Below are 13758 nucleotides of genomic sequence, written 5' to 3'. Positions count from 1 at the left end.
CATTTTATAAGCGATTTCTTGCTGTTCAAAGTGAATTTACCACTAAATCAGGAGGGGCAGAGTTAGACATCTTTAAAAATACTGAGTTACGTGCGGTAAAAGTTCTCTATTTTGCCTTTATTCTTTAGATTACATATTATGGAAGAAATGCAGTAAGGTTTTACTTCTGCCCCAAGGTTATTTTTGAATGAAGTGAGCAAAATTCAAAACAGACCCCAGGATTCGTCCTTATTTTTTCAATGTTGGAGTTAGAATTCCGTCTCATTAAATCTGTTTACTTGAGGCACCCTAGTTTTATTTTGTGTTTTATAATTGTTTAACGATACTTTGAAGTTTCTTTTAGCATAATTAATGCTGTAATCAATTCTCTGCAAACGTTTTAGATAGTGGCCATCACATTGAAATTTGTCTCTTCTTGAGCTTGAGGAAATACCATAAATTATACAAAATTTACAAAAAACGGCACGGTAAAAGTTGTTTAAAATTTGCAACATAGTGCGAAACATAGTCAACTTTAAGAATATACCAAGCAAATGACATTTTTAAAACATTACTATTAGGGGTCCAATACCTTAATAAGCTTATTTCTAACCTGATCACACCAGAAATTTTTCTTCCTGGATATTTACAAAGAAGTGTCCAAAAAGGTTCACTTAACCTTTAACCTGCTTTGCCTTTGCAACCAGTGCAGAGCAAGATCAGCTAAATTTTAAGACAGCACCCCTTTGAATAATAAGTGGTACTGCCCAAATTGGATGATGGACCAATCCATTTTGGAAATTTAGCAGGGTAATGGTTAAACTTATAACTACATGTATGAACATCTTTACCTGGTCCGCCCCGAAGACTTCTCCTTTTACTACAGAACCCACCAGAGCATAGCCAATCTGCCCAGCTGCTCCAGTCACTACAACTTTAATTGGTTCAGGCTGCAAAGAAATAGCATGTATTGAAATAATTATATAAGACATGCACTTATAAAGCATAAAAGGAATATGAAATAAAAGAAAACATTTGTTTAACCTAGATACAGAGTTTGAATTTATACTCTCATACTAACAAAATGCCAGTACATTTTGAACAAGAGCTGTCCGTAAGACAGCGCGTTCCACTATTCGGCGATTTGACAGTAAAATGAATATTTGTCTCAATAAGAGACCTCTACTTTAAAAGGAAGATACACCAAGATATAAAAAGACCCTACTACTCAGAGGGATTAAAGTTATATCCAGAAAGCGAAGATTGCCAAAAAACTTTAAGTATGAAAGCGGCATAATTCTGTCAAAAATACAATTAGGGTTATGGGGATTGTAACCACACATGCAGATGATGATTATAAATAAATAATTTTAATTTCAATTCATTATCTTTTAAACTACCAAAGATATGTCTATAAACGAAACTTAGGAAAAAATTAACATGAAAATAATTCCAAGTATAACAATTTGGTGACCTTGACCTTGGGTATAATGGGCTCAGCCCCTGCACATACTTTGTTTGTATGCACATACTTTGTATGCTGGACAATGTTTATGTGAAGTTACAGTAAGATATAAGCAATAGTAACAAAGATATGACAGAAAAACAAAGGTTGCCAAAAAACTTTAACCTTTAAAATAACCGAAGTATAACACCGTGACCTTGGTGACCTTGGCCCAGCCCCTGCACATACTTTCTTTGTATGCTGGACAATGTTTATGTGAATTTACAGTAAGATATAAGCAATAGTAACAAAGATATGACAGAAAAACAAAGGTTACCAAAAAACTTTAACCTTAAAATTAACCTAAGTATAACACCTTGGTGACCCTGACCTTGGGTATAATGGGCCAAGCCCCTGCACATACTTTGTTTGCATGCAGAACAATGCAAATGTGAAGTTACAGTAAGATATAAGCAATAGTAACAAAGAAAAATAAAAAGGTTACCGAAAAACTTTAACCAAGAAAGCTCACGCCGACGCCGGGGCGAGTAGAATAGCACCCCTATTCTCTGAATAAGCTAAAAATGCATGTGACTTTTGCCCAGGCTCACAAAATTTTGCAAGTGCAAAAACTGACATGGTACTAACGACAGTTTTCATTTCTTCAACTTTCAGTTTCAACCTGCTGTAAATGGCATTCATCGATGGTGTTTTTAACCACCATCAACTAAGCTACTTACACACTGTAGGCATAGGAATTTATTTTCGTAACTCTGACTTTTTACATGGTTTCTGCTTTTACAGCCTACCAATTGTCATTCTCTTACATTATTTACTCATCGAATAATTGTTTATTATTTGTTTCTTTCCAGAAAAAAAAGTAAGCAAACTGCATCTGTTGGAAAAAAAAGTCAGAATATGCAAATTTATAATAGCTGCAGCCTGTAGAGTGTTAACAAGGATTTTCCATGATCTGATCTAGTGACCAGGTTTTTTTTTTACTTCTGCTAACCCAGTTTTAAACTTGTCCTAGACTTCACAGAGACAAACATTCTGACAAATTTTCATAAGATGAGGTAGAAATGTGGCCTCTGGTGTGTTTACAAGGTTTTCCTATTAACTGACCTTGTGACCAAGTTTTTGACACCACATGATTCTGTAACAAACTCATTCAAGCTTTTATTGAGAGTTTTAATTGGACCAAGTTTCATTAAGATTGTGTAAAAATTAAGACCTCTTGCATGTTTACAGTCATATTGTTCACAACATACACATCCCAAGAGTGATCACAATAGCTCATCTAGAGCACTTCGTGCTCAGGCGAGCTTACAAATAAACCAAAAACAAGTACAACTGTTACCAAGTGGGAAAAGTTTAAGTGAGAGTGTAAATTCTGTATATACCCCGTTGGTTCTACACTTTCCTAAGGTATGTTATCCAGTGGATCGATTTTAAAATTTGTGTTTAGTGTAAATACATATACTGGTACTGATGATAAACCCGGACAGATGATAAAGTCAACCACCTTGGAAATATTCGACTGCAAGTGTTTAACTTTTTTTTAATAAAATTAAACACACCATCAAATAGTTTCCAATTACAATACCAACTTGATCAGGAATGACTGTTGCATCTTTCTGGGGAAAGTTTCAATATAATAATACGAAGAAAATGTTGTAAATGACGAAGTGGTCGAATTTATCATCAGTCAACGTTCATACAGTCCCCATTTTACAAACCCCTTTCAGGGACTCACTTTGTCTGAGTTTGCTTACTAAAAATAAATGTGAATTATGTAAGTTTTTCAACAAATGTTAAGCTTTATTTTGATACCAACCACAGATTACATTTTGCAGAAATAAAAAAGTTACAGGCAAAAACCTCATTTTCTGTTCGGGTTTATCATCAGTACCAGTAGAACAAGTACTACAGCAAGTTCCACTCGCCTGGATCCAATTTCTTCTAATATTTACAAGCTGCTGAATGGATATGTCTAAAACCTGATATGTGGCATACATCCTCTAAGAAAAAGGTACACATTCCTTCACCTTGTACATATTAACTATGGTATGCACTGAATATCACCTACACCAATCCCTCCACTTACTTAAAAATTAAATATCTAGCTTATGTTTAGAATGTTATTATGTTTACACTTCACACTCAAAATATATAAGGTCAAGGTCAAGGTTAGGTTTATCCTCTAATACTAATATAATATGAATGACATTCTGCTTAGTAAAAGAATTTAACATAGTAATATACATTCTTGTACTAAACTTTATCATTTTTTGTAGTGGTTAAAGTGTTTGACTGGCATATATCTGTAAAAATATCTGTAAAATATCTAGAAATTCACTGATGCACCTAGAGTCTACATGTTTAGCAAGTGTGAAGCAGTTTTCACACAAATCTGAATTCTTACATTTAAATATAATTAGCTTAATCATGAATTCAGAAGAAGATGCTTAAATACAGGATGTTTACCAATACAGTAATGGTCAAAGGGCTACATTTATAATAAACAATGCTTATTATTTTCTTCCTGCATGCATCATTGCATGTACCCATTCCATAATTTCAATTGATAAAACTAATCAATTCACCATAAACAAGTTATCTACCATGAGAAAATATAACTGGAGACTGATCTGTTTGATAGCATGTCGGTCTTATATTTTTGTTAAGGGCATATCGCTAGGACAAAACTCAAAAGGTCAAGAACGGTAACTAGCCAGCGTAGCTTTGAAGGTCGACATGTTTTTTAAGACTTTGCATACAAAGACAACATTGACATAAAACGCCTGACTGCCAAATGAATAAATACATATTTAACGAACTAAAAAAACAAATACCAAGTTAGCTTACCATTTTCTGCTAACACAGTCTTTCCTTTCTTTGGATGCAAATGTTCCTGTTTAGTCCCACCGGCAAAGTAACCTTGACCTTCCAATGTGAATGAGTAAAACAAGTACGCAATATTTGTACCGGAAAGCAGTCATCTATAGAGGCAGTCCAGCTCGTCTGATATTTAATACAAGTCAAAATCGTTGATTTCAGCAAGGCTTATGACAAAGTTTGTCACACAAAAGATAAAAGGTAAGGGTAGATTTCTCGGAAGTACAGAGCATCACAAACACAGCCACGTATTTGCAATGTAGGCACACAACAAAAAGAAGCTGTAACAATATTATAGACGGGTTGCTTCAAAAATCCAACAAATACATTTTAATTTTATGCAAAATATAGAAAAAGGGGAGGACGGGTATGGGGTAGAAAGTGGGGTGGATAAAGGGAAAATGGAACAAGGATTTATATTAAAATGGAATGCTATGTTCCTTAATCACAGTTACCCTACCACGTAAACCACAGCAGCACGTGCACACGCACACGCACACGCACACACACACACACACACACACACACACACACACAACTAGACGAAGGATATATCAACACTGTAGGGCACCACCCAAGACGCACAGACGCACAAGCACACATACGCACACACATAAGCAGGAAAAATCAACAATCGGGCACCGCCTAAGGATTCCGGCAGCCAAAATTAAGGTGGGCATGATAACTTACTAAACTTCTTTACAAACTTTATGAGGATGGTATCAGAAAGCTTCTCTGTCGACTGGATACACTTCTTCTTAATAGGCAGATATCTGGTGGTTGTTCTCGATATCTACATATATAGCCCAAAATGTGCACCCCTGCACAAGTGTGTCCATTTGTAACCCGTTATATACCTTTGGTTACTATAAGGATACGTACTCTATGACTTTGGTTACTTACTCTTTAACAGTGTCAGACATCTGTCACATGACTAGTGCCTCCGCAATCTAATACATGAAGCAGTAGAACTATACTATAAATTCATATACCAAGTACACGGGGTGACTAAATTTTGATAAATTGTTTGATATATCAGTACATGATAAAACCAAAGAACATATTTTATAAATGGAGTCCTACAAAATTCTCGTCCATCAAAATGTTCGTCAAAATCTCGAGATGAACCTCTGATTTATTTGACAGTTTTTATTGATATATTATGTACATAAATCAAGCTTACAACCAAAATGATGTAAAGGATCTGAAAACAAGCTTTCATTGAAAACTGATGGTAATTCTTTGCAATTACAGAGAAATATACGTATCAAATTTATGGCTTCTTTCTAGTTATTTTTTAGCTTAAACTCGTTCTTTAGTTTTTAGTAAGACAAAAATTGAAAATTTGAAAATTGGTTGAAAAATTCTGCTTAGTACCAAGAATGTGCTACCTGCTACCAGTTCGTGCAAACAGACACCCACGCTCGCTGGTCACGTGAAGAATTGCTCCTAGACAACACTGTATTGCTGCACTTTAAAGAAGACTGACCTGTATATTCTGAGTCGTAGCAAGGTGTTCATTTCCAAATTATAAGTTGTCAACGGTGGGTGCACAAGGAACGTCAGTTAGGAGCAATTGTCGTTCTGGTGTATAAATTGGACATGATAATAGAAAGTGATTTGCTGTTTCTACTTCACCGCATGTGCAGTAATATATATTTGAAACTGATTTACAAACAAAAATCATAACTGAAGGAACTACAGTCCAGACGAAGACGAGTATGTAATATTTGACCGGTAATGCGGCGGGGGTTTAGATGCGTTTCTTTTTAAGCATTTCTTAAATACTGCATAGGAAGGACTTGCTTTGATATCTTAGGATAATGCGTTCTTTTCACGAATTACGGAATAAATGGCATTCCATGTTTTATATTTGTCCTTGTTTTGTACAATTGCGTACGACAACATGATAAAGGTATATTTGTGTTATTTCTTAATTGGTATCTACTTTGTGTGGAAGGAGGGATAAGATTACATAAGTAACTTGGGGAAATGTCATATTTCATATGTTATAGATTAAATGTTTCTTTCTTCTGCTATGTAGTGTTTTCCTATTTTAAGCTGGTATAAAGATTGTTCATGTTACAAAGCTTCGTTGCGCCAGATATATATCTCGCTGCTCAGTCTCTGTTTGGTTCCAGTAAGCGTTTAAGATTCTTTAGTACAGCTATTTATCTATCTTCCAGTTAATCAAACCCCTCACGAGGACATAGACTTTGACATAGACTTTGACGTGCGTCAACTGACAAAAAGATAAAAGAATAAAAGCGTAAAAAAGAGTATATACAGATTATATTATTAAGAGCAGGTTTCGGGGGCAGAGGTGGAGGTTGGGGTGGGGGCACATGTTCAACCTGTCTGACTGCCTGGCTAAACAGATTTGCTCCAAGAGAGACAATATTGTCAGGGAGTGAGTTCCAATGGACAATAGTACGAAGGAAAAATGAATACTTATAAAAACCAGAACTTGTTTGGATTTGTCTGTAGGCCGATGTAGTGGGATAGACGACTTGCCCTTTTATTTGGAATTAAGTAGGGTTCTGTTGGAATAGCAACTTAATTATTTGTGATATTACAGATCATAACCAGTCGTTGGTCAATACGACATAGGTCAAATCGTCTCCAGTTTAGGGTGGTCAACATGTCGGTAACACTGGAGTTGCGCATTGCCCATCGTCTCTCTGCAGACTCAATTTATCCGATACCAACACTGGTATGAGGTGACCAAACAGAGGAGCAGTACTCGAGCTGGGGTCTCGCTATATCAAGATATTTTGCTGATGAGACTGTTTCTAATGTGGTGTTGTGGAGAGTATATTTGGAATCTATTTCCGTTTTTCTTTTTGTGATGTTTAGATGGATTAAACTTTATGTCCCATATCTAGAGGTTCCCATTTCTGGAGCTGGTTGACGTCGTTTTTATGTATTTGGAGTGTGTAGCTTCTGTGAGAGAATGATTAATTGAAGATGTCCCTGCAGAAAGGTACCTATCTCCATTTCGCAAAAATGTTTGGAAAACGCATTTTTGTAAATGTGATATTTCCCAAAATTATTGCAGCTATAGATTGTATACTATTAAAACAGTCATATATTGCACTATTTATATCAATTTTATAACAACAAATCTTGTTTTTGTCGTTTATGTTTATGCAACAAGGGATCTAACTCAAAAAGTTATGCAACAAAGGTTCTAAGTCCGTGGAGTTAGGGCCATTGTTGCATTTAAACAATGATTTGCGAATCATTTTTGCCTAAATTTATCAATGAAATATATTAATTTCACATACCTGATGACTTTTGAAACTACTGGTATAGTCTGTTTACATTAGGCTTGTGATCTTTTTATTATCAGAAACAGCTATCAAAGCCCTGTACTCACTGATATTTACTCGTTGTGGAGTTAGACCCAATGTTGCATACATGAAATAGCATTTTATTTTCAGTTTTAAGCAGAAGAATACGCTGGTGGGGGAGCAAATCAGATGCGGAATGTTCTTTTTATGCAACAAATGCCCTAACTCAATTTTGACCAAAAATGGAGATAGGTACCTTTCTGCACGGACTCCTTCAATTGCAATATGTTCTGCAAAGTGGCGGACTTTTGAGTGAGAAGCATACTCAGGAAGGTCATTTATATAGATAAGGAAAAGTAAAGGGCCGAGTACAGAAATCTGGGGCACACCAGAGGAGACGGGAGCCATTGATGATGACAGACTGTGATCTGTTGTTAAGAAATCACTCTATCCAAGACAGCGTCTTTCCACAGATGGCATAGAAGTGGAGTTTGTACCGAAGTTTTTCATGATTTACTTATCAATGACTTTGCTGAAATCAAGAAGAATCTGGTCTACCTGGCTTCTGAGATTTACAGACTTCATCAGCGAGCATTAGTCCAACTAATTTGACGCGATCCTTAGAAATATTGAGATATTTTTTTTCATATGGGCAATATCCCCACTCGCGTCAAACACTCGAATGACCAAAATAGTTGAAGCAACTTCCGATGAAATTTTCATCGCTGCCGACGCTTTACATGCAATAGGTTTAAATGTCGATTATTTCACGAATTGGCCATAGGTTAAAATATAACTTACATGTATCAAAAGGGGATTAAATTCCTCATTAATCTATGTTAAAATTATCAAATAATATCCAAAATTACGAATTTTCTGGTGATTTTAAAAACCTTTGTATGTACTTTACACGATCAACGTTTACCGTATGTTTACACGCCATATAAAACCAAAAACTTTACATGACTGTGTACTGTGATTTAACTTCCATTATTTTGGTCCTTCAAAGTTTATTTTGACTACAATGAGAAGTTGAGTGTTGCAAGATATTTTTTCTCTAAAGCCATATACCATTACTTGAAAATATTGTTGTTTTTTTATGCTTTCTAGAAATGCGAAGATTTTCCGTTTTATAAGTATTAAAATCAAATATTCATGTTTTACTACATTCTTATCCAGAATCCTACGACGACCAGGGAACTACGGTATGCGGTATGATGTGCAGTAACGTAAACATTTTACACTTAACCTTTACCAAGAAAACAACCCACTGTTGTAAAAAAATCAATGTAAAGACCAGTCATGTCAGTTCAGGTTTAGCTGGTCTATAATTTCGTAAGTAATCTGAATCATTTTATAGTTTGAGGAAATTGTTAAATGGAGTTGCGAAAGTCGAATCATTTAAGAATATTTTACGTACTTACATAGAAGCCGGTTACCAAAACAAATCGGACATTTAATATTTTACTACTTGCTTCTGTTTTCGCCTTATATCTGGTCTCGCGGTATTTGAATTTTTCAGGAACAACAATGTGCAGCGTTATCAATAGGAAACAAATTTGCCCTAGTTTGAAAGCTGATTACGTTTCACACCCTGTTTGGGTAAAGTAGGGCAATTTTATAATTATTCTAAAATGCCCTCATCGATCATTTGACAAAGTAAAATCAGTAATAAATTGTGTGTTGTCCAAATATTTGACAAAGTTACCCTGCCAATGTCTTAATTTTAAATTGCAGCAATTGTTAATGTCTTACTCATGAAATTAGTTTTTAAAATATGGAAGTGTCTAGGCGTCCGGTTACCGGACGCATAGCCTGCGTTCTAGTCGTCCGGTAACCGGACGACTAGCATTTCCCCTGGCAATTTTCTAGTCGTCCGGTAATCAATTTCTTAATGAATAAGCAGTGTTCTGGATTAATTTAACCTGTTATTTATTTAAGATATCAATACCAACTATTTTGTTTAATAAGTTAAGTAATTTATACCGCTACGATCATTACATTTAGACTTTTGGCTAGAAATTGCAAAATAACAGATCAGAAAAAACATTAAGAAATGACAAAATGGCAAGTATTTAAAAATATAGAGTAAAGCGGTATTGTTAAAATACATCCATAGACTGGTTAATGTATATAGAGTAAGCATATTTATCGATATGACATATAAATAAGGCGTGTCTTGTACTGTAGTCTATAATACGGGCAAATATCGGACGTAAATAGAAGGATTTTAAAGTTATGTTTTTATAAGTTTTAAATAGTTTTAACAGTTTTATTATTACTAGAATAAAAAGCAGAGCTTATAATATAGGCTTAGTTCATGAGAATGGCAGTCTTAAACTTGGATGGTTTGTGTATAAGTCAGGTATGAAACCGTGGGTCTTCTCTTAGATGATTCCAACAAACAAATTCACGACATACATTGTATTTAAATTTTTATAAAACCTTTCGCAATGCAGAAAAATTCATGGTATAGATCTAATTGTAGTAAAAACATTACAAAAACAAATTTAAACACCTCCACCGATACCCAGACATGTTATAAAATTACATCTGGGCCTTGAACTAAGGCATCCTATTATACAAATCACATCTTAAATATTTCGGAATATATCCAAGCATTGTCTTGTATTTGAGTTCAAGTCTCCAAATTCTAATTTCGCTGGGTCTACGATTGATTAGTTTGACCGGAAACGGTCAAAACTACGCAGTGCAGCGTAAACAAATAAAAATGAATAAAAAAAGGAAAAAAAAGAAAAAAAACCAACACTTAATTACTCATAACTATGGCGTTCACAGAAAGCTACTGTTGGTTAGCTGAATAAACAATGAAAGAGGTCCATGCTGCGGCATCTTCGGACACAGCTTCATAAAACGTCTATTTAGAAAATGGAATACTTGACAGATTCCAGACGACATGCCCTTCAGCAGAGAAGCATACGGGATTGGTGGTCTAGGCGTGAAGCGACTTCAAATACTTCTTCAACAAACTCACGTAGCTAAATATGACATCATTTTTATTAAAGTCGGGGAGAATGACATGATATCACTTACCATCAAGGAGCTGATGAAACCCTTTTTAAACATCTACAACAAGTTGACATTGAGAGGAGTGAGACTGGCTGTATTCGGTTCGCTGTTCCAAAGACATCACTGGCGCTACAACAAGCTATGCAAGTGCCTTAACAAAATTCTGTTTAAGTTACACCCATTCGAAATCTGGCACCAGTCCATGGCGATTCACTCATACGCAATGACAGCATGGACCAGAAAGACGGAACCCACCTCCGACCATGTCATGAACACGACTTTGCCAGTAGCATTGCAGATGCGTTCCGCTATCTGTCTTATTACATTTAAGACTAATAAACTGTCCTTTTAAGGACTACAACATACGCCAATCACCTCTCATATTGTTATTCTGTTGTATGCAAACATTTGTCATATACCAAAGATACATCTATTTATTAATGTCTCAGACATACACTTATAATAAAATTTCATAATAAAAAAGAGAGTAACAAATAGAAAACATTATAATGCACAATGCATAGTTCGGTGCTCATATAATAACAGAGCAAGATGACAACGACACAATCATCCGCTTCTATTCGTTTCGTCATTATTGATTTTTGCAAACTTCTGTTTTATCAGCTGAAAAGGCAGTAAATTTCTTGAGAAGATTAAAAATACACTTTGGTATGTATTCAAACAAATTTCGGTTTGCAGATAGGTATTGATATCTTAAATAAATAACAGGTATAATTAAATCAGAACACTGCTTATTCACTGAGACATCGATTACTGGACGACTAGAAAATCGCCAGGGGAAATGCTAGTCGTCCGGTTACCGGACGACTAGAACGCAGGCTAGGCGTCCGGTTACCGGACGACTAGACACTTCCTTAAAATATCGGGGTCCAATACATTTCACAAAATTTACACTTTCACGAGAAGCGGTTTATCAAGTGGGATGCCGTACTGCGAAAATAGAATTAACTCCCTTGATAAAAGTGAAGGTCACATGCATCCGAAACATGAAGGATTAACATTGAACAAGGACAAGAAAAATGATTTTCTGTTTGAAATAATATTGAAAAAGAAAAGGTTACTAAGTTAATAAGAAATAAATTATTATAACAGCAACACAGTCTTGTTTTTTGTTTCGTTTATTCATTTATTCCCTTAGTACTGCGAAAATAGGGTCAAACAGGCTAAAAAGTTTAGGATTTTAATTATTTTTACTAAAGAATATAATTATGTAACCTTCATGTTTGGTAGTTTTGTAATTCATACTTTAAAAATGTTTGCTCTTGCTAAGATTACTGGTTTCCCGGTAGTTTCCTGACCTACCATAACTTAAGTGACGCTATTTTTATATTCTGATGGTCGCGTCCACTAAGTTATGGTGTAACCCCATTTGTTTACCTAACCAGGTTGAAACGCAACATCTGCGCACTGACTCCTGAGAAACTGATGACGTCATGCAAAGTTCATAGCATTGAGTGGTTACATTTGAATTTCAGGATCAAAATTTTTTACATTGACTTAAAAATATAAGAATTTTTAACAAAGTTTAGAAAGTTTAAATTCACAAAAATTTCCATAAATAACGATTTTAAGACTATACCGCTAGATTTGTTTTCAAAATGAAGAGTACCTTGATCACATGACAACTGCAAATGGTTGGCAAAATATTGCAGACAGCAGTACCCATTTGAATTTATTGTGTTTAACTTGTTTTCAAATGGCGTTGCATTGTTCATTTTATGCCAGATGAAAAGACAAATGAGTTAAAAATATATTAAATTAACAGGTGAGTCTGTGGCATTTGTATTTGATGAAATTATAGCGTGACAGACTTCTGGCATGATTTCCAGATAGGTCTCAAAACGGGGTTCGTTTCAGCTCAGGGATCCAAAACAGAGTCTCTAGGTTATTTGAATATGTCCCAGTTGTTTTCACTTACTAAGTTACTTTGTTGTTATTGTTTACACAAGAGATTGTCAACAGCTGGGGCATTCCAGTTACAGTGCGCATGGGCAGAAATTAAGGCCCCTTGAAGGTGAATATCAGCCAATTTGTGCTCCCATTTGCAGACAATATAGTAAAAATATCTTCACAGTAATTAAATAAAACAGTGAAAGTCAGAAAAACCCGACCTATTCAATACTATGGCAGGGGTGTAAAATTCTTTTTCACACCACTCGCCCTGCAGGACTAGTAGCTAGTAAAATCTACTTGCCCTTAGTGGACAGTCACTCGCCCTAATAATTGACATTTTTAATACTGTCACGTTTTATGGAAGGAGTATTATGTACAACAAGCAAATTTCAAACATAACACATAGCTCGTACACTACGTTTCCTTTTTGATTTATTCATTTTTGTTCACACCAGACATTTTTCTTTCATTAATTTTGTCATCTCCACCATCAAGTTGCTCTCCATAATAACTGCATCGATAGTAAAAATAATCACAGCCTAACCCTTACCGTAGTTTCCCAAAGTGTCAGGAAAGTATTAAAAATCAGTTATTTTCATTTTCTCAAGGCTTATTTCCCGACAAATAATTATTTTGAAAAGTGTCCTAAAAATATGGACACAATAATCATCATCCACCTACCCGTCTTGAAAGCGAAAAAAAAAAGTTGACGATCATCGGTATTTATTCTGTTGATAAACTAAGTAATTGGCCTGTTTTCATCATCAATTAACATCCTCTCAAAGAGCTAAAAGAAGTGTGTCGGTATCATGGCATCTGAAGCGGAGATCAAAGCGGTATTGTTGCACGAGATTGTCATGACATTACGTCATATTAAAGTTTTCGCGCCATGTGACCTATTTGCCCTCAAGGAATTTACATTATCGTTTGAGAAGAATATTTTATATAAAAAAAATACATGTACAAAGATTCATTTAATACTTATTAAAAACCGCAACAACATCATTTTGTTTTATTTTAAAACCACATTTCTATTTACGTCCACGAGGTCACGTACCCTATTCCGCCGCACTAACAGAAACCTTTTTACCTAAAAAATCGTTTTACTCAATGTATTTAAATTATCGCTGCATTTTCATTATTTTAGATTTTTTAATTCTGTTTTTTGTTCTTTCTGGTCAAAAGTCCGAATTTTATGCC

The 13758-nt window shown here is 35.0% G+C and overlaps 2 protein-coding genes across 2 annotated transcripts in view; one reads left to right on the top strand and one right to left on the bottom strand.

The window, feature by feature from the left end:
* The window catches only part of LOC123533293 (malate dehydrogenase, cytoplasmic-like), a 38125-nt gene extending 33692 nt beyond the window's left edge, over positions 1–4433 (bottom strand). The window contains exons 1-2 of the mRNA XM_045314940.2: positions 4292–4433; positions 831–929 (exon numbers count right to left, since the gene is read on the bottom strand). Coding sequence (XP_045170875.2) covers positions 831–929; positions 4292–4294 — 102 coding nt within the window. The 5' untranslated portion in view covers positions 4295–4433. The remainder of the gene's footprint in view (positions 1–830; positions 930–4291) is intronic.
* A 4412-nt stretch (positions 4434–8845) lies between these two features.
* Positions 8846–13758, top strand: part of LOC123533304 (protein lap4-like) — a 55027-nt gene continuing 50114 nt past the window's right edge. The window contains exon 1 of the mRNA XM_045314949.2: positions 8846–8949. The gene's annotated coding sequence lies outside the window, so the exon portion shown is untranslated. The remainder of the gene's footprint in view (positions 8950–13758) is intronic.

This window comes from Mercenaria mercenaria, chromosome 1 (genome assembly GCF_021730395.1).
Source record: "Mercenaria mercenaria strain notata chromosome 1, MADL_Memer_1, whole genome shotgun sequence".
NCBI lineage: Eukaryota > Metazoa > Mollusca > Bivalvia > Venerida > Veneridae > Mercenaria > Mercenaria mercenaria.
Note: the sequence above shows the minus strand (reverse complement) of the source record. Positions and strands in the feature narration are given on the sequence as shown.